Source organism: Paramormyrops kingsleyae, chromosome 16 (assembly GCF_048594095.1).
Source record: "Paramormyrops kingsleyae isolate MSU_618 chromosome 16, PKINGS_0.4, whole genome shotgun sequence".
Classification (NCBI taxonomy): domain Eukaryota; kingdom Metazoa; phylum Chordata; class Actinopteri; order Osteoglossiformes; family Mormyridae; genus Paramormyrops; species Paramormyrops kingsleyae.
This window is the reverse complement of record NC_132812.1, coordinates 20059507-20086974: the sequence shown is the minus strand read 5'-3', so window position 1 is coordinate 20086974 and position 27468 is coordinate 20059507. Positions and strand designations below refer to the sequence as shown.

General features: G+C 42.3%; 1 protein-coding gene across 7 annotated transcripts in view; it reads right to left on the bottom strand.

Moving 5' to 3' along the window:
• gpc5a (glypican 5a) overlaps positions 1-27468 on the bottom strand; it is a 112902-nt gene that overhangs the window by 56885 nt on the left and 28549 nt on the right. For 6 of the 7 annotated variants that reach the window (XM_023793136.2, XM_023793133.2, XM_023793134.2 and 3 more), the window contains exon 6: positions 14639-14759. In XM_023793136.2, coding sequence (XP_023648904.2) covers positions 14639-14759 — 121 coding nt within the window. Of the gene's footprint in view, positions 1-14638; positions 14760-25500; positions 25845-27468 lie in introns of those variants that run through there. The other variant, XM_072700553.1, reaches the window with a different exon arrangement.

Below are 27468 nucleotides of genomic sequence, written 5' to 3'. Positions count from 1 at the left end.
GGTGCTTTTTAATGTTAATGTGTCAAAGATTTCTAGTTTCTAATACTTTGATCTGTACAGTTTGCGGTTCTACAAGAAGTTTAATTCCTACAGATTTGAAAACCAGTTTGACCATCTCATTGAAAGGAAATGGTTCAAAGGAGCAATATGTTCACGAATCAGACATCACTGAAGTTAAATCAGCTGGCTAGGTCGGCACCTCTCAGTCTCCAGTCGCCTAACGGATTGATTGGTCCTAGTTACCAGCTTGATAGATCAACCTAAGATCAACCTTGTTATCAACACTGTACCAGTCATTCAACCAAAACAGTTTCCTCCTCTTGTGAGTCAAATCAAAGCAGGCTTGTGGCTCTATCTCTGCTATTGTCTCATAGGATAGATCCATAATTATAGCGTTTTATAATTTCTTAGATACAAATGAACTTGTTTATTTAGTAATATGAGTGAGTAAAGTCTTGTATAATTATGCTTCCCTATGGACTAATATGACACATTATTCATCTATTGTCACAGGTGTCACATAAGCATAATACAAAAAAAATGGCTAGCAACATGGATTGCAATGGGTTAAAAATATATATATATATAACTAGTTACTTGAACACGGCTCCACACTAGTCTGGTTTCTGCATAATTCACCCCATCTGTCTCTATGTTCATCCACCTTTTTTTGTAATCTATCTGAGTGGTGGAGAGGTCATCCACTGTTCAACACCCTCACTTTTCTGTTGAGCAAGCTGAACAAGATTCTCAGCAAACAACAATTCTCAACAGATCTGTCTGTCTCTCCCACGGTCAATCTGCACAGATGTTCCTGACTAAATACATTAATAAAATAAGTTGAACTGGCATTTTTTTAGTGATTAAAATATGATTTCTAAGGACATTCAGGTTTTACCACCACAACACAGTAAGATCTACTAAAGGAAGATGCATAATCAGGACTGTTAACTTTGGTCAGCTGGCTGGGGTGAGATTTTCAATTCGAGACAAAGATGTATTTACATGTATGTAACAGTTTTATTACCTTGTACGGAAATAGTCTGTAGGGTTTGCAAACTACCCCAATGCTTTTGATTTTGATTTCTTGTGTGTGCGTGAGTCAAAGCATGTCAAGGCCAAATGCATGAGAATTTGCAACCCTGCATTTAATGATCAGTATTCATGTAGTTTTCATCACTACAAACAGAGCATTATATTAATTATTTGGAACATTAGTGAAGATGATACAGGTTTACAGTTTGGACATATAAATTTGTTGCCAGCAGAAGAACTAAAGAATGGACAGGTGTGAGCTTGTGCAGATCCTTTATGTTACGCATGGGACGGATGAAGGGCCAACAGACAGGCAGATGGAGAACTATCATCCAAACAGTCTGGCAGCAGAGTCCCTTTCATAAATAATTCTAAATTAGTTTCTTAGACTTTTTCTTCCAGTTCAACCACTGTTCCGCTGTGGAAAACTGGGCATACAGCGGCCATGATGCAGATCAGAGAGGAGCTGGCTGAATGCAAGGGTTAGGTAACCCAAGCTGCATGCAGCTTGACGAGTCCAGACAGGTCCTTGGGAAATCACAGCGAGCCATGCGGCGAGCGGCGCGGGTATAAGCGGAGGTGCTGCTTCAACTTCAAATGCCAGTTGGGCGGCTCCGCCTGGGCTCGCGCCTGGCAGATCTTTTGTTTATGTCATCTGGTCTGTTTTACAGTACAAGCACACAGCAAGGCAGCTGACCTAAACCTTCCCAGCATTAAACTGTGCCGCATGCCGCTGAATCAGAAAACATGACAGGATCGTATCAGTCCTGTTTAGCAGAGTATACGAAGCAGACAAATGATCTCACACAGTTTTGACTATATTAAATGGTTAATTGCCGATGTTTATAAACACCGGTGACATTTCTCTGTTGAGGAATGTGAGGAACTTAAAAAAATCTGTTGCAAATATCTGATTTTCACAATGTCTCCTCTTCTTTAGTCGGCCACATACATATACCAATATACAGGCAATTTGCTCTAGAAATGAGTCTTTGGTGGCAACCCAATATCATAACCACAAAGCATTACATAATGACAGGATAGCCCCTCAATCATAACATTTTACATGCACAAAATGGGAACAGATGTCGACATCGTTTGTTATTTACAGGTGGAAATCAGATTCAAGGCTATGTCAGCAAGTCCCTCTCAAGGCACGAAGACATCAACAGTACGGTGACTGCTGCACCAAAACAAGTTCAGAAATGCATACTGGCCAGTGATTGTGTGTGAATTTAACACTGCATACTTATGGTGGATAAGTCTTTCAATACTTGTACAATGAGTATCGTCCGACACTCTAAAGTCATTTAATTCTAACCAACCCATGACAGAAATGTAATGCCAACCCCTCCCCGAAGCACTCTGAAGATTCCATCCATCTGTCTATCTTGTAGATCATCAGCAATACACTAAGGAGTCATCTGAGAAAATGGGGCGTTTCTCCAGCACAAATCTCCACACGGTACTGATTTCACACCTGCATCCGGCACATTCCGCGCAGTGGACCTGCACGTGCTACCTGAGCAGGAAAACAAGCTGTGGGCACCTGCTTCCTGCAGGGATCCCTGCCTCAGTCCCTGCAGTCACAACCTAACACAACACTTCAGTCTGTACATCACATCTGCAGACAAGCGTCATCCTTCATGCACAGAACTCATACGGAAATGCACACAGGTTTATGTAAATTACAATCCCACATCATGACAATAAAACAATCAATAAAGAAAAATATTCAATATGGATATTTAAGTGAAGGCACTCATTGCTTTTGAAAGTGGTAAGCTTCTGTAATTGAATGATAATCACTGCCTTGTACTCACCCATACATCCCTGCCATGGGACAACAGATTTTTCCTATTTCTTTGACCGGCTGCTGAAACTGCAGACAAAAACGAAGAAAACCAGCAAATATGCTGTATCTGCGCTCTGTCTTCACTGCATATCTGAAGCACATTTCCAGCGTGCCCAGCCATGGTAAAACTAGGTGATCAATATAATTCAAAGCAAGAACATTCCTAACCCATCTATGTATCCATTCCGAGCATAATAAACGTGTTTAGGAGGAAATATTCACAAGAATGGACATATAGTTTTTCTTGGTACTCATTTGGTTCTGTCGTTCTGGGTGAATATCATCTATAATACTTAGCAGAGGTATATAGTGGTGGGTATATGCAGGTATATGGTATATACCCACCTCTTGAAAAAAATAGATTTACTGCATACCCTCCTAAAAATTCACAAAAATGTGTAACAAACAGAGGAGAAGGGTGTATATGCAATTATACAGAATAACAGTACAGCCACCTACCAAGACAATATCAAACTGCACTGGCACTTAGTCTGCTTTGTGTAACAGTGCATACTGGTTACCCCGTGTACCACTGTAAACATCATCCATAAACAGAGACTAATATATGTGTCTATTCGGTTTAATGTATACCAATCTCAATGGGGTCAAAGAGTTCAGATTCATTGTTTATAATACGCACTTAATGAATAATGACTTTGCAACTGGCATAAATCACCTGCATCCAAGCTAATAGTTTAAGTTAATTCTAATAAATACTGTTGCATAAAATCTAAACACTTCAATGCATTCTCCTTAAGCACAAATATTTACTCTGAGGGATTATCATATAATTATGATGACTGCTGTCATAACTTCTGTTATGTATTTAAAACAATCCACTTTTAATTAAGACACTTGCACAAAAATACTCTGTAATCATTACTGAACTGAACTATAATCTCTTGAAAAATATTATGCAAAATAAGTGCAGAAGTGGCATATTCTAAAATGCATTATTCAAAGATTATGGTATCATAAATCTATATATTTTAATATACAGCCACAGAAAAAAAATTAAGAGACCATTCTATATTTTTAAACAAATCTGCATTTTTAAATCCTAAAATTATGGTTCTGCTGGCAGAGGCTACGTTGAGCAGCAGGCTGCTTCCAGGTTCAAAATTTATAAGACAGCAGTACGCAAGAATAAGGTGAAGCAGGAGACACTGGGAACGACCAGAGACCAGCCAGGTAAAGAGTGGAAGCGACTTTCTAATGACCATCAACTTATCCAACAGTTTCTCATGAATCAGAGGATGACATCAAGTGACCTTCAAAAAGAACAGGAAACATTAAGTGCAGGTGTGAAGTGCACTGCTAGGACAGTTCGTATCAGGCTCCTAGAAGCAGGACTGAAGTCCCATAAAGCAAGGAAGAAGCCCTTCATTAATGAGAAATGGAGAAGAACCAGGCTGCAGTTTGCAATATATTATAGAAAACACACACACACACACACACACTCCTCACTTAACGAGCTGCCTGTTTACTGACCTCCCGGACTTACGCAGCTCTCCTACCAGTCGGTGTTGAACGCTGTACTAGAACAGCACGGCGTCGCAGCGTCACGCAAACATGCAAATTAAAACAAAGTTATCCAGTTGGAGTTTCTTTTACATTTTCATTATTCAGGATAAATAAAAATGATTACCTGCATTTACAGTATGCAAACCTAAGTATATTAGAGCTGATTTTCCTCTTTTTGTTACACCGTACAGTACAGTACTGTATAAACATTTAGAAACGGGGATGCAAATAACAGACGCAAGCAGACCTACCTGTTAACCGTTAAAGCGATATGTGTGACGATAGACACGTATAGACACGTATTTTATGTGCATTTGCACTGCTATGACAAGAAATTGACGTGTATTTTAAGCTTTATACCGCAAATGAAGTACGGATAGAATATAAAGCTTAAAATGCATGATTAGCGCAAATGTACATAAAATATACACATTTACGCTGTGACAACAATCTATTACCGCACATACCGCTTTTAAACGTGAAAGCGTACTTGTGTACCAGCTATGTGCATCCCTGTTTATAAATATACTAAAAATGGCATTGTTTTAATGTCGCCTTTGCACTTGATTTATATCTAAAGATGGCTGACTCAAACGCCCTGCAAGCAGCCTACAGTATGCTTCAAATATCAGTAAGGGGCACTTCCTCGCTTAACGACCAAGTGGTTTAACGGCCTAATCGTAGGAACGGAACTCGGCCGTTAAGTGAGGAGTACGTGTGTGTGAATGGGTGTGTATATAAAAATTCACAGACACACCCATAAATTTAGAAATGACTGAAACAAATAATTGTGCTGTGGACTATTAATTTGATTCTGGGGCTGTATATGAATACATATACAAATAGTTACACACACACAATCTTTCTGAAAAGGAGGAGTGCTTGGATGACAGCGCCACAGCACCGCAGCATAAATCAAACCCATGAAGCCGTTCACATGTTGATGCATTTCTATCACAATGTCCTAGTGTGACCAAAACACATGATTCCCACAGATTTGCCCTGAGCAAAGCGGTTCTTTTTCCATAAAACAATACATTCCATGAATGAATGCAATGACTCAGCTGAACAGCCTTGATGCATAAATAGGCTAAAAATCTCAGAAGACTGTATAGATGCCAGGCTGTTATGTGCAATTAATGGAGCTACAGCCAGGATGGCTGTACTGATCACATGTCGTCCTCCAAGCTCTTGATAGCAATACCAGCAAGGAAAGAAGGATTTCAGAGACTGAACTGATTAACAAAGTAATAAAAATGATCCAGCGGCAGAGTGAAACCAGTAACTTCAAATGGCCCCAAAGACCTTAAAATTGTGCAAAAAAGAAAAATATATATGCATTCATATTATGTTATTCTTGCAAAAATCATGTCTTTATAAGTCGTCCTATTCATATATTGGGGTTTTTCTCCAATTGTCAACATTTAAAGGAAAAAAAAAATTCTAATGAAATATCGTTCCACATAATTTTAGCCCATATCATTTCTACCTCACATAGGATTGGCACTCCAGCCACCTGGAAAAAACTCACACTGTGATTGGTGCGGTGCTGCAGTATCACCCAATGCATGGCTGCACTCAGGGTCTCACCCCGAGGTGATTCGTCATGTGGGGGGGCGGCGGCAATGCGCTGTAATCAGCCCCTTACCCCTCTTATAGGTAGCTGCATTACCAGTACAAAATGTTGAGCATTTAATAATAATAAAAATAAATATGGCTTTGTAGATACCTTCTGTATAAAGCCATTAACTTGGACCACAGAATACACCTCTAAAAACACCACTCAAGTGAGCTATTTAGTCCACTATAGTGAGCTATTTGAATTTGTAGGGCAATAATATTTCAACATCTCACTCAGAGTTGTAGATAAAATGCCAGACCTGGCCAGGAAAAAGTAAGTCCATGTCAGTATTTAAGGCAAGTCACTTTGAAGTGCATTATTCTTATTTAAATAAATGAAATCACCAAACTCTCAAAAGCCTTCAGACATCAAAGGAGGGCCTAAATGCACCAGGCTAGAATATGTTCCATCCATCATTCACATAAAGTGAAATATTTTCCACATTTGTAAAACGGCTCCACTGCAAAAAAGAAGGGCATATATTGACATTAGCATAGTACAGTAGACATTTTGTGACAGTAAAGGCGGCTTGATCAGACACACATTTAAAAACAGAGAGATATTGTTTCTCCTTGACATGCTACGACAATTTGTGAACCAAGTTTTAGTTGCCATTTCTTTTTTTCCCTTATAAAGTCCTTCATGGATGACAAATGTTCAAACACCAGGAATCTGGCATTATATGCTAATAAATGAAACCACATTTGTAGAGTGTGGTTTGGCGCACCTGGTCTTTCATTTAGCCTCAAGTTCTTACACATAACAAGGGCTTTCAAATACATGTCAGGATATGCTGGTGAGGAAGCTCACGCAGGTCTAAGTGTTTTTCTGGAGCAGCAGAACTGCTTAATCCTTAGTACACTGGCTACGTGTCAGACTGCCGTTCCACAGGTAAACTTACAGCCGAATGGCAAATAGTAGTGGAAAACACTTGGTAGTCTGTCAGTTACGATAACAGTAAAAACTGAGAATATCCAAATTTTATTTTTTTGTAAATCCTGGTAGGCTGCATGCGAAGCCCCAGCTCTTGGCCACCACGTGTGACACAGTCAAGATAAGCAGTGCAGGTTTGAATGCACAATTCGCCATTACCCCAGCTAGCACCAGAATAGCTGCCCCGAGGGGCTGCTCATCCAGCAAAACAATACATGACAGCTAGAAGGACTTTACATATCACTCTCCACCTACTTCCTTGTAATATGTCATATTATTTCTGATGTTAACAAGCGTACAGGACGCAGTACATGTCATCTAAGGTTTTGGAGGTAATATTAATTCATGATATATGTATTGCCTGTAGAGCTCTAATGTGGGGAAAGATATTAAATAAAGCATTTTGTTGGAAATTGAACATAGTTGACTCTGCTTGGATTTCATATCTTTTTTGATATTGTACATTATCCAGCTATAGTTGGATAACATACACACCACCTGTCCCGGAAGTTCTGGAAACGTGCCGGAAACTGACAGCAGCTCCCAGACATCTATGAGTGTCACGGGAAATCTTTTATTCTGCTACTCAGAGGTGGGAATATTTCACAAAACAAAACTTGTCTAAAGTTTACCTTCGTATCCCCTCCGGCCCCCAGCCACCGGTTGGCGTGCTTTCATTTTGCAGGTGGAGCGTCTTCCTCGTTGTGGTGATATCAGAAAGATTAAGGTGTGATGTCTGCATTGACAAGCTGAGTGCTCACGATCACAGACAAGTAAAGAGAAAACAGGCCTGTGTCTGAAATTTGCTAAAACTACGGGTAGCAAGTGTACAGGCGAAAACTGCATTGGATATTTCACCATTTAAAAAGTAACTTATCAATTCTGCTTACATTTAAGGAGATAAAAGTTCATTTTAGCAGATTTATTGAGATTAGCATAAACACATACATATCCTCATTTATTAGCTTGAGAAATCAAGGTCTTCCTACGGACAGTGCCGTGAGGTAAACCCCAGAGCGGCTCTCTGCTGATACTATTGTACCAGTGCTCACATGTAGAGCAGGGAGACTGCACGTCTGTGTCCTTGGTGACCTGTCTAGTCTATGTCCAGTTCTGCTTTCTTTAGTACTATTGTATCAGTGCCCACTTGTAGAGCAGGGAGACTGCACGTCTGTGTCCTTGGTGACCTGTCTAGTCTATGTCCAGTTCTGCTTTCACATGGCTTTCTGGCTTTGAGTAACAGGGATGACAGGTTCCTAAAAGGCCTACAAAGTTTAGGTTCACACAACTAGAAGCACTTTTCTGATATTGTTCTAACATTTTTCTTTCAATTTAATTCAATTTCTTTGCTAGCGGGGCGCCATATTACATATGATTTTTAAAAAAAATCATAATGATCTAATCTACAGAATACATTTGAATGTGTTAGTCTCAGATCATAAGGAAGACAATACACTGACTACATTGAATAATAATGAGCTTCTTCTATAGATTCTCTTCCCACTCACACACACACACGCGCGCGCACACACACATGTAGGGTATACATATCCTTATGGGGACCGCTCATTCATTTCAATGGGAAAAATGCTAACGCTAACTATGAAAACCTTAACCCCTACCCTGTCCTAACCATAACCATAATTAACCTAACAAAATATAAGAGTTTTTGCATTTTTAGTTTTTTCATAGCAGTCACCGATTTTTATAACCGGTCCCCATAAGGGAAAAAAAAACGGATATTTATCACGTTATGGGGACATTATGTCCCCATAACGATAGGTAAACCAGCTCGCACATACACACACGCACACAAACTGTTGAAATATTCTTAAAATTAAACCAAACCAAACAAAGACAATAGCAATAGCATTGAATCTGTCAGTAAAAATAGAGAAATGGCTGCATGACATCAATCGCAATATTGCTAAGGTCAGCTACGGTACTGCAAAAAACACACAAAAAAATGGTTGAAGCTCACAAATTTTCAGCCACTTTTATTTTTGAGTGGGTGCCCAATACCCAGATGGTGCACGTCTGAGTGCTGCACACAAGGTCACATAGATCTGAGGAAAGTCTACTGCTGTCTAAGCATCATTTGTCCTCTTTGGAAGCCCATCAGCAAATCAGTCAGAAATGTGCAGAGGTTAGCTGTAGGCCTGCAAGACGGCTTTATTTCTGTGCAGTTTTCTTGTTATGCCATATATGTGTTTCCGTGAAGGTACTCTATCACTGGTGTCCCAGAACCACCCTTTTCAAGCCCTTGTCCATCATAAAATACGCAAACTTAGTGCGAAGCTGTGAGTGGAAGGTTACTGATTTGAAGCCCAAAGCTGCCAAACAGATATCGCTATTGGTGCCTTGAGCAAGTTCCTTAATCCCCGATTGTGCCAGAGATGATGCACGCTGACTGACCCTGCACTCACTGCAAGCTTCACTGCCCCCTGTAGGCGTGTGTGTGCGTCTCAACAGTGAGCCAGGTGGAAGATGTGAAAAGAAGCATTCCGATGTACATGTCCTCGTACTTCAGCAAAGTATGATTCAAAAATAACATGTAAAATCTGATTTTTCTTACTTTTTCAGACTAAACGTCTGCTTCAATAAATCCACCAATCAATAATATGCAGTGGGTTTTCAGCTAGTGTTCATTTGTGTGAGGTGGTGTCTGAAGCATAATCTTCACTGCATACCCTGGTTTGTCTCGCTACATCGAGTTGTCAAGCCCTTGGCACACTAACATCTGCTGCACAGATTACTTGCAATGTGACGCCGCGGGAGACCTGCTCTATTGTAATTCACTAAAACGGAGGAAATTAATTCACAGCATTAGCTAGCAAGAGAAGCCTCCATCCTCACCACATCGGCATCAGCACTGAGAACGGGTGACAGGAGCATATCGACAGCAGTACTCCTATTAATTTACATCTCGCAGATGAAAACATACTAGTCTAATTTCATGTTTCAAAAACACTGAAGGGAATTGCAGTGATTTGCACTGGGAGAGAATAATCTGTACAGCCAGAAGATAGCTACTTCCAGATATCTATGCCATGAGACTTATTATAAGAAGACACATAGCAGGTCCAGCTATGATTTAAGCCAGCAGGGATGCAAATATTATCAAAAGATGTAGGCTGGGCTCACTTATTTTCTGCGCTTCCCTCATTACATATCTTCTCGTTGACGCACTTTCAAGATGCGTTCCTGAAATTCCAGCCACGCCATCAGAAACGATTAGTCCCAGTAAGGTCAAATCTTAAATCCAAATATAGAGTTATGAGGTGAAGCAGCTCTTGGATGCAGCTTGGGGTTAAGTCAAGGTATGGTGAGATTACCTCATGTTGTTACCACAGAGATCTGACACTAACTCATATAAAAGAGTAATGAAGTGGGTGGAATATAAAACAGCCAGCTCCACTTAATGAATTGTGAATCATATCCCCAAAGTGACTCTGGAGGCCGAACTGTCACTCAGCAAGGCCTCATCAGAAGGGCTCCATGAGGTACCACTTCTGGTGAGATTAGATAACACAGCCGCGCTGCGAGGGCTACACCGCTCCAGCACACACACACACACCCATTTGAAATATCCTCTTTGAAAATCTTCAGACCACGACACTTCAGGTGCTGGCTTCCAAGCGCAATAGGGCGCCTGTCAGCGGTGACGACGACCTTTTGCGGCCTGTCTTGACCAATCATTTACCCTGGCTGTCTGAAGGGGCCCAACGTCATCCACCATTTCAGCACTACTGGGGAAACAGCAGCTAAGGTGGCTCTCAGACACAATTACCTGTAGCGCTTTAACTGCGCACACTCTGAAAATGTACAGCGAATGGGGGAATAAATAATGGATTAAAAATAGTCACTGATCTGTGCGAGAGTAAGGAAATGTGACAAATGATTCATCTCTAAACAAAGGCTGATCACCAGCGATTTAAATTGAGCTACATGGGCCTGAAAAGGGTAATGGATTCCAGATTGATCTACTTTTGATGGATCTGATTGTGGATGTGGGGCTCACAAAGAATTAATCAGGGCAGCCTCATCTGGGAAGCTTTACTGAAATTCAGATTTTCTGTTTCCGCTGGGCCGTTCTGGTGCAACCAGAATGAAAAAGGATGGAAATGCCAGAACCAGAATATGGTGGATGAAAATGACAGCAGAACACGAGGGTGCTTAAATGTAATGAGAATAATTGATTTGTCTGTGTTTTTCTTTATTTACATATAAATGAAACTTTTATCTCACTGCCCACCTGCTTGAAATTTATTATGGGATGCCTCTGTATGACAGATATGAATTCATGCAAATATGCTTTTATTTGAAAGTGTATCCACTCTGAACCATATACAATAAAAGACCTCATGTCTCTCAGTCCGCAATAAATTACCATTTTTGACTATATTAACACTATTTTAGTGCCTGTCATTATAGGTACATCAAAAGGTTACAGCAATCATGAAGTTAAAGCTTGGAATTACAATGCATCAAGTTAGAGTGACAGTGTAGGTACTAAAGGGGGGATGTTCACAAAGCTAACCTTTATGCTGGTGCTGAACCCATAAACCAGATTTACTGAATAGCCCCACCCAGCATGTTCCTGCTGTCTGTCTGTGGTGTTACTGGGACAGTGTGTGGCTCCGGGGATTAAGACTCTATATCAGGGGTCATTTAATTCTTCTCAAGGGCAAAATTCAACTAACTATGCCATGGCACACTCACCCCCGGATGCCAGGGCACACTCACCCCGGATGCCATGGCACACTCACCCCCGGATGCCAGGGCACACTCCTCCCCGGATGCCAGGGCACACTCACCCCGGATGCCACGGCACACTCACCGCCGGATGCCAGGGCACACTCACCCCCGGATGCCAGGGCACACTCACCCCCGGATGCCAGGGCACACTCACCGCCGGATGCCAGGGCACACTCACCGCCGGATGCCATGGCACACTCCTCCCCGGATGCCACGGCACACTCACCCCCGGATGCCATGGCACACTCCTCCCCGGATGCCACGGCACACTCACCCCCGGATGCCAGGGCACACTCACCGCCGGATGCCAGGGCACACTCACCCCCGGATGCCAGGGCACACTCACCCCCGGATGCCAGGGCACACTCACCCCCGGATGCCAGGGCACACTCACCCCCGGATGCCACGGCACACTCACCCCGGATGCCAGGGCACACTCATCCCCGGATGCCACGGCACACTCATCCCCGGATGCCACGGCACACTCCTCCCCGGATGCCACGGCACACTCATCCCCGGATGCCACGGCACACTCCTCCCCGGATGCCAGGGCACACTCATCCCCGGATGCCACGGCACACTCATCCCCGGATGCCACGGCACACTCACCCCCGGATGCCACGGCACACTCACCCCCGGATGCCAGGGCACACTCATCCCCGGATGCCACGGCACACTCACCGCCGGATGCCAGGGCACACTCACCCCCGGATGCCAGGGCACACTCACCCCGGATGCCACGGCACACTCACCGCCGGATGCCAGGGCACACTCACCCCCGGATGCCATGGCACACTCACCCCCGGATGCCATGGCACACTCACCCCCGGATGCCATGGCACACTCACCCCCGGATGCCAGGGCACACTCACCCCCGGATGCCAGGGCACACTCACCCCCGGATGCCAGGGCACACTCACCCCCGGATGACACAACATACGCATCTCCAAATGAGATGCCATATCTATCCCCAGATGCCTCTCCTCCATCTCCTCCAGAAAGACATAAGCAAACTCCTCCACAAGTGCAGCCTGCATTTCTATCTAACTAAGCAAGTGGTGGGTAAATAGAGGGATGGAACCACATTACTGTGCCTGACTAGACCAATGGGAGCCGTTTCATTCTCACACCGGCAGTGTGGCATGAACACAACGCTGTACAGCGTTCGTTTGTCCACAAAAAGCTCTGGAAAACCAAACAAAAGGCTCACGTTGACGCCATGACGACTGCGAAGCTTCGCCACCAGCGTTTCCTCATCTCTGCGGTTGCCAGGTGGGGGTGGGGTGTCACTTTTACCTTGAGCCAGCACCGCATAAGAGATGGACTTTAATCCACAGCTACCTTCAAGAATAACAAAGCAGCTGCTCAGCAAATAGCAGCTCCTTTACTTTCCATTTGCTGGAGACAGGTGACCTGTGCTGTGGCCAGCAGTAAGCTCTGTGTAACACAACTGCCATTAAGCTTATAAAATAAGTCTTGCAATGGCATGTTCCTTGTGTTGACTTCAGTCAGAGCAATTACATACACCTCAGAGCTCGTTCCGGCCTCACATTTTTCATTCAGAGAAAGCCATTTAGTTCCTAAGAGGGCTTGGCTCCTTTTCCCTTTCATTCTTTTTTATTTCTCGCAAGGGTGGCAGTTAGTGACTTGCTGCGGTGCCCAACTGATGAGCTCATTAGGGCCGATCTTGAGAAATAGCAGCCCGAACGACCCCATGATAATTGGCAGAGAAGATACAAGGGACCGCAGCACACAGTACAACACAGACCTTGTGTCTGACCAATCAAACGCGCACTATAATAAAAGCCACATATGATTTTCTTAAATGAATGTAAATTTTGAGATGTTCATTAGGTGCCAAGTGGCACAGCGACTCAGTGGGGGACACGGTTGCCTATCACCTCCAGAATTGGGGGTTTGAGTCCCACATTCCCCCCTCAATCAGGCGGGTTTCTGCCTGCAGTTGAAACTCTGCAGTTATGCTAGTGATGGTGTTCAAATTGCCGGCAGTCTGTGTGCCCTGCAATCGTGTGGATGGCATCCAGTGATAATTGATAAGGATTCTATTGTTTAAGTCCAGTTATTTCACTGATTACAGTTACGTATATGAAAATCAACTGACATCTCCTACAAAACAGAAGCAGTATCTATACAGAGGAATCTAAAGTTAAACCATCCTGTATCCATCTTTTTTAAAAAAAAAAAAAAATCATAAGCAAACATTCTAGGATTTATCATAATACTTGAGTCATTTTTTATAGCATTTCACCGAAGTTCCTACAGGCAAATATAATACATGTTCAAATATTGTTTATTTAGCACTAGTTTGTATGTATAATAAAAGTAGTTTACGACAAATAAATACATTTTAATGGGGTAATATTTATATGCCACTTATATGGCTCTGTAAAATGTAGTTATATAATGCAATGTAAAGTCTGAGGGACTGAAGTGTACAGCTCAGATATAAACCACCAAAAGGCCTGAAAATCCCATTTGAAATGATTGCTGTTTCAATACTGCCTGTTCGGGGATTCAATTCATTACAACACAAATAAAACCAAAGGCAGGCAAATATTCCGAAACCCCTGCAAAGCAATCTAAGATCTGAAAAAAAAAGAATAAATTCAAAATGTCTATCAAAGCAGTTCATTTGACATTTTTCACCCTATCGGTTGTCCTTAAAGACTGTGGGATTAGAGTGGATTGAGTCACTGGGCCTAATGGCCCCACAGGATCCTGGTTTCCATTTGTTGTCCTCCTCAGCTATCATTTAGCACCTGTGGGGTTTGTCGGTTATGATCCACGTCCATTTATTTTTTATTTTCCTTTGCACTTGCATGGGCTTAAGTTATTCTGAGCAGGCTTTTGCTGGTGCCCCTGCAGTCTCCGAGAGGCCGGCAGCATCTCACCTGATTGACGTGCTTCAGTTTGTCGATGATCTGATGCATCACTGGGTCAGGGCCTTTTACTATGACCTCCGGATTTACAGCTTGGGCTTTAATCCCGCTGTCCACCACCCGAAGGGTGTAGCTGCAGTGAAAAAGACATGGAAACGTCATGAACACTGTATCTACAAAAAGCTGGTGAAAGTTTTGGATTTCTTTGAACTGCCGTCCCTGTCACCTCCTAATCTCAGCAGCAAAGGAAGGCATTTTTTATCACAGCTTCCACCGAAAAAGGTCCTGTGGGAACCAGAGTTATCAGAACGCCGGCAAATCTGAGCCAACAAGATGTAAAGAAACAGATACAACTGCAGCCTATAAGGTGATCCTTCCCATTTCAGCAAAAGTGTGAAAATGTTTTCAAGGATGGTACTCAACTGAAGACAGGTGTCATATTATTATTGCAGCCTTGCAGTATATATATTTTGTAAAATATCACATACAGATGCTTGCATGTTTAAACTTATTTTGATGATGAGTCATGATGATGGCAGCATAATGTTAAAAGAATCATTCATTCCATACCAATGCATATGAAAGACATAATACAGATGTTAAGATATAACTGTCTTAGAACGTCCGTATCAACAATCACTCTACTCTGTTCTAATTTCTTATCATAAGTAATTACTCCGCAGCAATAACAATAATAATAATAATGATAACACTGAGGAAATGCTTAAAAGAAATTCAGTCTGTGTTCAGCTATTGAGATTCTACAATACACCCTCTCATTTGCAGAGCGTACTTCAGTATTTTAACTGCGGCATCAAGAACTGTGAAGCCCTCTAAATGTAACCTAATGGCAGCACCTGTAAGCCAAAGACAGAGGCTAAAACGGCTTAGCGGAGCGGAGCTAGCGGATAGCGGAGCTAGCGGATAGCGGAGCCCCCGCCAACCTGCTCCGACTTCCCTCTAAGACTTTAATCATAGCTGACACCTGAGCCACTTTTCCTGCCTCTCCCTCGCACATTTTTCATAATGTTTTCATAATGCTCTGAATGGGGGGGGAGGGGGGGCAGGGACATGCAGAGGAAAGACACCCTCTGTTCTCTGCATAGACCTTGGCTGCTGTGAAAGGTAAAGTGAGTGAAATATAAAGAAGCGAGATGCTCCAGGGCTGAAGGAATTCACTCTCATCATTCTGCTTTTTTATTATTATTTTGAGAGGAAATAGGAAATGCATTTTTAATGTTATTCCTTATTTTTTAAGCACACACATATATTTTTATAAACCTCCATTTATCGCAGTACTTATTCTACAAAGCATTCTGATACTTAGTCTGATTCACTAGTATTTGAGAATTAATCAGCAAATGTAATTTCGTAAAGCTTGTAGTTCTGTAAAGTCAGTTACCATATTCTCCGTTTACACAGCATAATATCAATTTTAAGCTCTGATATTGAAGGCATTCAAGCATTAAAAATTCATTCATGCATTCAGGTTAATTTCATTGACTTTAACAATACCCACAAATACAAAGCAAAAAGTAACTTCTTAATCAATAAGCACTGATTTAGAGACTGCAGGTCCGACATTTTCAGACCTCCACGGTGGGTTAAGGACGGCACATCGTACCGTGAAGTTGGACGGATCAAATACTGGAAAGGCGTATAACTGGGTCTTCGACATAATTTATAGTCAGTGCCCTGGAGTACAGACACAGCACACATCCATTTAAAAAACGGTCACCGCCTCCGACTGCCTGCACGCCAGCATGCCCGAGATCATTTCAGAAAGGAGCATGTGCATTATTAAACTGTTTTAAAGCTCATGTCCCTGATTGCTTTATGCTTAATTAAGCCATCTATCTACATGCCACATATTAACATTTCAAATCATCTAGAGGGACATGAAAGAGGTAGCAGGCCATAACTCCTATAACTAACACATTTTCCTAAGTTGAGTGCAGAATAATGCATCATTATGCAATAATAACCCTGTCATCTGCATGCTGTTTCTTTTTTCTCTCCAAACAGAAACCAAATTCATCATACCGCTATGAAACACCTTAGCCTCGTACATGACCTAATCGGTCATTTATTTATTTATTAAAGTACTACGGTACGCCCTGAAAGGAATACCTGAACTACTTCTGACAAATGCAGGTTACCCAGAATAATGGCGTAATAAATAACACCTACAGGAGAAGATCAACGCTACAAGAGACAGGTAGGACTGATCAGCGAGTTAAAAAGTTATTTTATTTCTGGGGCACCGTCAACAACAGCGATACATCCACTCGTCTGCGATTATTGATGAATGTGTGATCAAATACCGTTTTGGGGAAGAAAAAAAATCGGGATTTAATACCACCGATAATTCAGGAGCCTCTTTCAAATATTAATAATCTAGAAAAAGTTTTTAGGTAATCATGGGCGTAAATTATGGGGGGGGTGTAACCGCCCCAATAAATCAAAACCAGCTAACACAAACCCCCCAATAATCATGTTTCCCCCGTAATGGGTGGAGACCTCAACCCCCCCAATGTTCCAGCCAAAGTTACGCCCTTGCAGGTAATGTACCTAAAAGTATCATCCTTTGCTGCTAAAGGTGATCTCACCCATTACACACAGGGTGGGCGCGGTGAAAACATCACGCATTCCATTAATGTGACCTGCATGCCTGATTCCTGGGTAGTATGCAATAGATTACTATCTTAATGTTTTTAAGCTCAACAATCAAAATAAAATTAAGCATTTATCTTAATGAAAACCTTAACCGAATTTGACTTAATGTCCACATACGTGTCTCAATAAGACAGCATAAGACTGGAAGTAATTCAAATGTAATTTATGGGACTGTACGGAGAAACATATTCCTCATTCTATCCTGTATCATGTCAGCATGTTCACAATCTATAATAATAATAATAATAATAATAATAATAATAATAATAATGGTAATAGTGATGACGGACAGTGCAAAATGAGATGCTCCCGCAGGCTGTATTAGGACAAAACTGTTACAGTGAGGCGTGAGACTCCTTTTCAGATGTCAAACACATCTCAACAATAAATCAACAGAGCATTATGGGAAAGAGTGACTCTCAGACGCAGCAAGTACAGCGTGTCTGTGTCACACTAGGGAATACACTCCATACAGCGTGTCTGCGTCACACTAGGGAATACACTCCATACAGCGTGTCCGCGTCACACTAGGGAATACACTCCATACAGCGTGTCCGCGTCACACGAGGGAACACACTCCATACAGTGCGTCTGCGTCACACGAGGGAACACACTCCATACAGCGTGTCTGTGTCACACGAGGGAACACACTCCATACAGCGAGTCTGTGTCACACTAGGGAATACACTCCATACAGCGTGTCTGCGTCACACGAGGGAACACACTCCATACAGCGTGTCCACGTCACACTAGGGAATACACTCCACACAGCGTGTCTGTGTCACACGAGGGAATACACTCCATACAGCGTGTCTGTGTCACACTAGGGAATACACTCCATACAGCGTGTCTGCGTCACACGAGGGAACACACTCCATACAGCGTGTCCACGTCACACTAGGGAATACACTCCATACAGCGTGTCCGCGTCACACTAGGGAATACACTCCATACAGCGTGTCTGTGTCACACTAGGGAATACACTCCTTATAGCGAGTCTGCGTCACAAGAGGGAATACACTCCACACAGCGTGTCTGTGTCACACTAGGGAATACACTCCATACAGCGTGTCTGCGTCACACGAGGGAACACACTCCTTACAGCATTTCTGCTTCCACATTGAAGACATTACTTCGTCACAATAGGGATATACTGTTGACTGAAGTGTGCCATATTTTATACAATAAATTGTGGGGTTAACACCATTATTAGCACATTCACTAATTGCTTAATTTTCACATAAGCAAAGAACCACCAAAAGTGCCGTCTTTCATAATCTCAATGGTTGGTTTGACAAAATAACTTTTCTCCGTCTTCATTGGCAGGGGAAGGGATGATCATAAACTTATGCTCACTTTCGATTAGTAAGAGAAACAAGGAAGGAAATGTGCTTAGCATCCAAAACAAAAAGCAAACTATGCAAACTGATAGCCATTTTGGATATACAGGATGCAGGCAAATTCTACCCACCAAAGATTCTACTGTGTGAGAAACAAAGCTATGTATAACAAAATACCATGCATGCGGAATCTTCTTCTGACCGTCAAAGTCACGCTGATAAAGTTAAGTCTTAATCAATGAGTAAAAAAAAAGTCTCAAGATGTGATAACCATGTTTTAATACATAGCATCCAAGGATACGCATGTTCAGATACATTTTTGGTGACGCTCCCTAAGGTCAAACCACAACCCCCAAAATTCCTGTAGGTCCCCATCTTATAGCCCTACCACTTATGGGAAACACAGGCAGAAGTTACAATATGGACAAAATGGCCTCAATCCTCTACAGCACAAAAGTATGTATTTTCTAAAATGTCATAGCAAGGAAAATAAGGGCAATGAATTCACTAATTCTTATGTCGGCTGAAATACACCCATAAGCTAAAAATGTTAAAACTGACCCTTGTTAACTTTTAAATTGACCATACTCAGTGTATAATATTTCCCACCAATTCTCAATTAACAAACAAACACAAATATGTTATTCAAACAACCTGCCACATTCTGGCCACAACGGCAGTCATTGTTAGGCACACCTCAACTGCTGAGGACAAAACAAAAACAAAAATGGAGAGTAGTCATGGCGATTCAAAAACATTTGGATATCAATTGGAATAAATAACATGGAATCCCAGTACACCAATGAAAGTAGCAGTCACTTGCAGAAAAGCAACAATGAATCACACTGCAGACTTCCTCATTTGAAAGTTGGTTTATTGTTTTTTTCCACAAGATCTGAGTATTTCTCACACGTTTTATAAACTCTCTTTTCGTTGCATACGTGAATGACAATGCCAAGAGCATTCTGCATCCAAAACTAAAGAAGCAAACTTGTTTTTCCCCACCAAAATTTTAAGGCAGAATCAAAAAAAAAAAAAAGAAAGAAAATGCCGTAACAGCTTAATTTTCTTTGCAATAAAATAAACGAGCTCTGCTGTGTCAGAACAAAACCAAGCGATGTCTAAGGTCCTCCATGTGGTGTCTGCAATTACTAGAGACAAAAATGAGATTCTGACCACAGGCGGCTTTATGTTTGGTCCAAGACTCACATTTCATTTTGTTTGGATAAACACTGGAGAAAGATTAAACCGTTTATCATACCCATAACAGAAATGCTAAGGAATTAAGTACACAACACCAAAATGAGACCGTAAGTCCCACAATGGTTATTAGACTGAGTTACTAATTTTTTTATGTGATTTTGTAAAGCTTTTCATTATTTCAAACTTAATTTCCTTTTCTCACAATTACTAATAAAAACACACAATCAAAATGTTACTCCATGTAAGAAAAATATTTTTTATATCAATTTACTCTGCAGAAGAAGACAATTTTCTATAATTTGGTGCAATTGTCATTGTTCAACATCTTAATAATGACTTTTTTTGCTGGAATGTGAATTTTCATTTTTTTTCTGGCAAATGAATCTTAAAAAATGTTATATATACATACAAACACACACACACAAATACACTTTTATACCAATAGACAATTCAAATATGCAATATATGCAAAAACAGAAAATGGACCCAAATATTCACTATTAAGTGGTTAATTACATTCATTATATACCTAAGAAATGTAAGTAATCCAATTAGCGTAAGTTATTATCTGTACTTACGACCTATAGGAGGGGTGGAAAAGCTGCTTTGGGGAGTTAATAGGTGAGCTATTTAATTTTCACCTGTTTGGGGTGAGAGAGCACAGGAGACTGACTCCTGGCTAAGGGATACCCCGGGTTAGAGTAAACAGAAGCAGACACAGCAGGTCATCATCGAGATGAAAGCGTCTGATTGGCCGGCTCCGAGGCACGCCCCTCGGGCTGCAAGAGCTGGGCGTTTCATCAGCCGTGCTATCCACCCTATTAAGCGGGAGTGGCTCTGCCAGGGAGACGACCCCCATAGATCACGGGGGGGAAAAGACGAAGGAGGGCCGTCAGATTGGAAAAAAAATGAATGGTTGGCAGCAGGGATTCCATATGGGGAGGAAGTGACCGGGGGGGAGGGGGCTTAATGGTGCACCTTAATGTACGGTGCAGTTCTAACAGCACCACGCTGCAGGAAGACACAATACAGTTATAATGTCAACAGAATCACTCCAATAATCACTGTATATCACTGACAGTGACACATTCCATACGTTCTGTATTTTAAATTACAATATATACTCAATGCATCCATTTTACTTTTCTCATCCGATATTTTCGCTATTGATGCAGAATCACTACAACACGTTTTTACACCTATCTGTGCAACAATATTCTCTGCGTCAAGCAATATACATCAAGACATCCACGTACGGTGTGCAAGCAAATTTCTGTGGATAATGTTTTATTTCAAGCAGGCGGCCGAGAGAAAATCCTGGTGACCGACTGGCAGACACAGCCACTGGCAGCAAGTGCAGGGAGCAGTAGTGACACGCACACATTCCATTCAGAGGCTGTTAGTGAGCCCGCTGTCCCGTGAAACCGAGGTGCGGAGATCATGTGACGTACAAAGTAAACCTTGTCTACTGACACGTGCTCCTTAATTGTAAACTGTGATCCTGCTTGTTACACCTATAATCTCGAACAACTATCCGTAACATTGCTGCACTGTACAATAAACTGGCCCCTCCCACTGCCTCACACACACACACACATTTGTATCCATGTCTTTGTGGGGACTCTCCATTCATTTCTAAGGGCAAAACCCTAATCCCAGCTATGACAACCCTAACCCCTACCCAGCCCTAACCACAGTGTAGCATAAGGTTTCTGCACACGACCACTTCAATAAAAAATAGACTGGCATTCACACCATGTGAAAACACAGCTGGAAATTCACTCTTTTTTCCCCTTTTAATATACATTTCGCCTTCATGCAAATTATCACAAGAGACAAATTACCAAAGTTAAATCTATGACGGATTCCGGGCTCTCGGCTCCTGTGCTGGGGGGGTCGTCTTTCAAGGAGCCCATTCGGTGACTGTAGTCTGGCTTTCATTTAAGATTACTCAACTATATATATCTTTCAAAACAGCAGAGCTGCACAAGTCTTTTCCCATTATGTGTGATAAAGTGCGGCTCACCCTGGTTTCCTTATCGAACCGCATGGTCCTGCCCCTACAGCAGGCCGCTCTACCGTGGCTTAATTTCCCCATTCATGCAGCCGCATAAAGGGTCAGTTTCTTTTCCGGCACAATCCCTGCTATGATTTAGAGGGTTCTGAATCTCCACTCGGAGATCTGTCTGCTTCCACCCCAGTAGCTGAAATCCATTTTTCTATGAAGACATACGCGATGACCTGACAGGCTGCCGGCTCTGTCCTGTGGCAAATGAGTCAGCTCCTCCAGGCAGAAAATACCCCCCCCCCACCCCCACCAAGCACCAACAGCCCTCCCCCCAGTGTGATTTCCCTGGGTTATGCTGCGGACTGCCCATTGATCAAGAATCGTGTGCCAGGAGAAGGAGGGAAAAAAAGCCTTCCTTTGAATGTGATATCACTTCTCATGAAGAGGGATCACTTTTCATGACTGATCCAACTTGCTCTGGACTGTTGGGGATTTAGTAAGCAGACAGGTAATATTGCTGCAGTGTGACGCAATTCATTTCTGAGATTGATACAAAATGTTCAGGTATCTGATATTTAGAGACATATGTTTTAATTATCCATCCACCCGTGCATTTTGTGAACCCGCCTGTCCTATGCAGGGTTATGGGGGACCAGAACCCATCCTGGAAGCTATGGGTGCCGGCAGGAAACAACCCCAGACAGGTGCCGACTCATCACGGTAAATTTTAATTAATTAAACAAAAGCAAATTATATCAAGACAGATAACTTTTGGTTATTTATCACTGTGACTGAACATTCTCAGTCCTCCTAGCTGGCTGAATCTGTACCCAGTGTTTGAGCTATGATGGTTGGTCAGAAAAAGCTCATGGGAGTTTTACTTACACAGATATGTTCTAAAGGCAGAACAAAAAGTGATAGGTTCAGAGAGATAACCAATCATACTGTAGAAGGTAGGACCAAGCAACTAGAGCAACATCTGATTGGTTGGTCCCACGTCCTCTACCATGTGATTGGTTATCTCCTTGAATCAATCATGTTTCATCCTACCCTCAGAACATTTTTCTGTAAGTAAAATTCCTATAAGCTAAGAAAAACAGATGGTTTAGGTGGGTTCAGGACACTCTGGTTTGCATTTAATTTGTGCATTTAGGTCACGTGTTTTGGTCTTCAGAGGAGTACAGGTTACAGTTGAAGTTTCAGAGTATCACAATCCATAAGGCTGAAAAAAGTTCAAGACCAGTTAAACCGGGTTTAAGAAATCATAGCCACTTTATTTTACATTCAAATTAAATCCAAAATTATATCAATAACAGACACATTTCTGAAGCAGTTCAGATTTGATACCTCACCAGATCACACCTTCTGGCAGTACAGCCTGCAACCTTCAGTCTCAGGTCAATCTCTTTAGCCACAAAAGTATCCTCTGCTATATTTATGGGTCTCAAAGTGCATGCAAGCAGACAGAATAACTAATGCGAGGAACTGCTTATCTATCTCACTGCAATGGCAGTAAGAGGCGTGAGATGAAGGTGATGTATTCCATCAAAACATTCGCCTATTTTCCTTTCATTATTAAATCTGGAGCATTTCATATTTCCCACTGATTCTGAGTGATTTTAATTTGCCTGGGGGTGAATTAGCTCAGTGTGTAGGCAGTGGGTTTGAATTGGACCTGCACTCTGCATGTTTGCACTTTGCATGCGTGTGATTCCTCCTGCAGTCCAGAGACATGCAGTTCTGCTGATTGGTTTCTCTAAATTGCCCATAATGTATGCTGGTGCATGTGCCCTGAGATGGACTGGCATCCCACCCAGGGGGGGGCCCAGCCTTGTGCCCTATGCTGCTTGGCTGGGCTCCAGTATACTTAGCTGGATGGGTAATTTGACTAGGAAAAACACTCAAAATATTAAACTGTAAAATATGTATTACACTGTATTACAGTGACTCTCCATAATACACTGAGATATCAGCTGCAGTTAATGCTTAAATGGTACAGTAGCTTGTTTTCTTAACATTATTATTATTGTTATATTATTATTATTATTTATTTATCTATTTGTTTAAAATTAGAAATTATGGGGAAAAGCGCTTAACGCTTTCAGTTCAGCCTTACCAAATTACTGCTTAGAAACCCACAATTTAACCAGGGTGACACAGAAAATACATCCTTCATATGTGATGCACTCATTGTGAAAAGAGTCAGATGAAGTAGTGCTCCAAAGATGAAGAATAACAGCATATTAAGCCACTCAGCCTACAGTTGAGGAAGGAAAAAAAATAACTTCCAGATGGCAAATCATGGCAAAGTAAACAACAGACCAGACAGCTGTCTAATCATTTTTCTTGGCATTACATCTTCACATTGCAGCAGCTATACAAGCAGGCCTCTCATGAACCATGTCCAGAAGAGACACTGCAGAGCAGCGGGAAGGACCAGGAGACTGGACCAGGGTCGTGATGACGTGGATATTTCTAGTTGGCCTGTTCATCTACGAAGGTTAGCTGTGATCTCTACAGCCTGGATTATAAAATGTGATGCTTCAAGTATAGTGCAATCAACTCAAAGCAAACCCAAGATTTCCTAAAGCACTGATGAGTGAATTAAACAGGCCGGGAGATGGTTTGCCAAATAGACCCGTGTCATACAGCTTCCATCTCTTTCTTCGTCCCGTTTCACAACTTCATTACTGCAGATTCTCGCGCTGCTTAACCGAGACGAGACATAACATTACCTCGCGTTAATGTAACGCGCTGCACTGTCCTCACCAACGCCATCCACCCCAAGGTCGTTTCCAGCTGCGTGTAAAGACGCTGGGAATGAAGGGCGACGTGACTGAGCCAAGGAGATAAAGCTGGCCTTCGCTGGCTGGAACACTCCGAGGGCTTTCCCCTGGCGCTGGAAGCCCCTAGCAGCTGGATTATTCCCCCCACCCCGTCGAAAATCCTGTTGTGGGCCGCCAGGGGAAGCGTGCCCCTCCTAGGCATTAAGCCGAGTACCTGGGAGCCACGTTACATTTTCTGCGCATTAAAGTAAATAAGGCCCTGCCGAAAGCAATAAGGGAGAAGTGACAGGCAGAGATACACCTTTGTGTCCATGTTTGTTCTGCACCAGAGCGATTCATCTTACCTGTCAGGTGAAGGGCAGCACTAGAGAAGGTAGAACTTCTCTAAATAGGTCAAATGAATCACTTTTTGCATTGCTATTATGGTTAAAACCAATTTGTTTATTTAGTTATTAAATGATTTGAAGTTGTACGCTACTGTTTATAAAGCCAGATACTTTATGCAAACAAACAAAGCCAGATGTCATCCTGAAGCCTGCCGTCAGACTGGGGCCTGCGGCCACAAACCTGCAGCCTTCTGGCTGCGCTCTTGGCCTGCTACCCGTGGCAAGACCGGACAATTCACCAGATGACCTGTGGAGATGCTTGTGAGGAGCACCTGGATGCCACACGACTGGCCAATCCGGAGGTCTGAGGCTCAGCCATGGCCCTCGCATGCAAACGAGGACGACGCGCTCTGGGGAATCTCTCCAGTTCCGTTGCTGAAAAAAAAGGGCTTTCTGAAATTGAAATCATAAACAGATGTGTAATTATTAAAACCCAAATTTCTCCCATGAGTGCAAATGATTCAGGGATGTCCTTGTGATTCTTCCCGTATTTTTTCTGAGTGAGCCAGAATCTACATAAAAATCCATGCATGTGAATAAAGGCGCCTTACTGGGAAAGTCAACGGCATATAAAAATGGCGAAAGCATTAAAATCTCAAGAAAGCAAGAAGCTTCACCGATGCAGCGCACACTTGAGGGGCCCCAGCAGAAAAGCCGAGTGCTTTTGTCTCCGTCACTTGATGAATGTCTTCATTAGCTATTCAGTGCAGAATGTCTGTTGAATAAGCAATGGCACCTTCGCATCTTCCAACTTGAGGGAACCCAGTGTGTATCAGCAGCAGAGAAGATGCTGGAAACGTGTGCTGAGCAACTCCACAGCTGCTATGGAAACGTGACAAAAGAACACATCGGCCATTGTTCCATTGTCCAAACGGCTTCCAGAACATCCACGATGCTCTAATTCTCTCTTGAGTTAAGTTTGTTTGAAAATAAATTACTCATCATGGAGCTTCTCAATCCTGGTGAAGGTTCCAGCTCCTAATCAGTGGCACACAAGATCCACGGCTGATTAAAGTTTACAGAAGAAAGCTGTAGGGTGCAGCTTGTAGAATCATAACAATGTGACCACACAAGTTAACTTATAAAGTACCTACAAAACAGACAAAGTTCAACTTCATGAACTACTGCTAGTATCCCGCAGATTCCCCTGCATTTCCTCTGGAAGTTGGGTATTTAAAATGGATATAAATTAATAGTTGGGATCAGGTCTATTTCATGCTGCAGACTCTGCATTCGGAGAGGCCACCAGGCCAGACAATCGAGGCATTTAGAAAAATAAGCTTCCCCAGCAAGCTGCCGTGTCCAATTCCGGATGCCGGGGGCTTCAGTCTGGCATGAAGCGAGGTGAAACACTGAACGCAATCATGTGCCCATGCCTACCTCCTGTAAGAGCCAGTGTTACGGGAAAGGCATCCAAAGCCAGACCGGGGAGCCGTATATTACAGTGAAAATGTGATATTGTCAGAGCTTTGCATCAGGAAATGAATGCTGCTTTGCCTTTAACCCAGCTATGTTGTTTATTTTTCTTCTTTTCCTTCTAGTACAGAAATTGGTCTGTTTTTACACAGCTCCAATCTTGGTCTAGCTAGCAAGTCTGGAAGTGTTATGCCTCAGCTTGAGTTAATCTCCCCTCCCCCCCCCAACCACCACATCCGCAGAGCGATCAATTCCGTGGGATCACCTGTAGCTCCATTTCCCAAAGCATGACAGGTTTTGACCACTTATAAATCAGCGAATAGCACAGGGGCTACGGCTTAAGAGACGACACGAGCGCGGGCATCGCTGAAAACCGCTACCTACGATCATGAAGCTTCACAAAATGCCACAATGAATGAAAACTACACAAGGGTTCAAAGTAAAGACTTTTATCAAATTTCATCTGCCACACTTAAGCACACAGGTCACCGGCAGCTAGAAGCGACATGTGTCTCGATCCGTTACTGCTTTTGTGATGATGTGACTTCATTCGGCACATTTATCCTGTTGTTGACTCATGTTCTTCCAATTAAATTTTACAACTGCCGTCTTTTTTTCAGATTAACAGTCTGATTTTGTTTACATGCTCTCTCTACAAATCTTGTTTTTCAGTTGCATCCAAACAAATACGGTTGAATCATAATACTTGTGATTATTTACCCACTGTATTGTGGAGGGAAAAAGTACAGTATACACACACACACACACACACACACACACACACACACAAAACACACTTTTTTCTTCAACAGAGCTGTATTTACTGTATATTACTGCATAACCATTCCTGATCAACAGAATACAAACAGCTCCATCTATTGGTCATAATTATATATACTGCATACATAAATCAGAAATGGAATCAGTCACAGGCCTAGAAACATTCAACAAATTTCTCTGGTATCAATAAAAGCTCTCAGAGAATTACAATAAAAATCACCTGATTAATGAAGATCAGGAAACAACA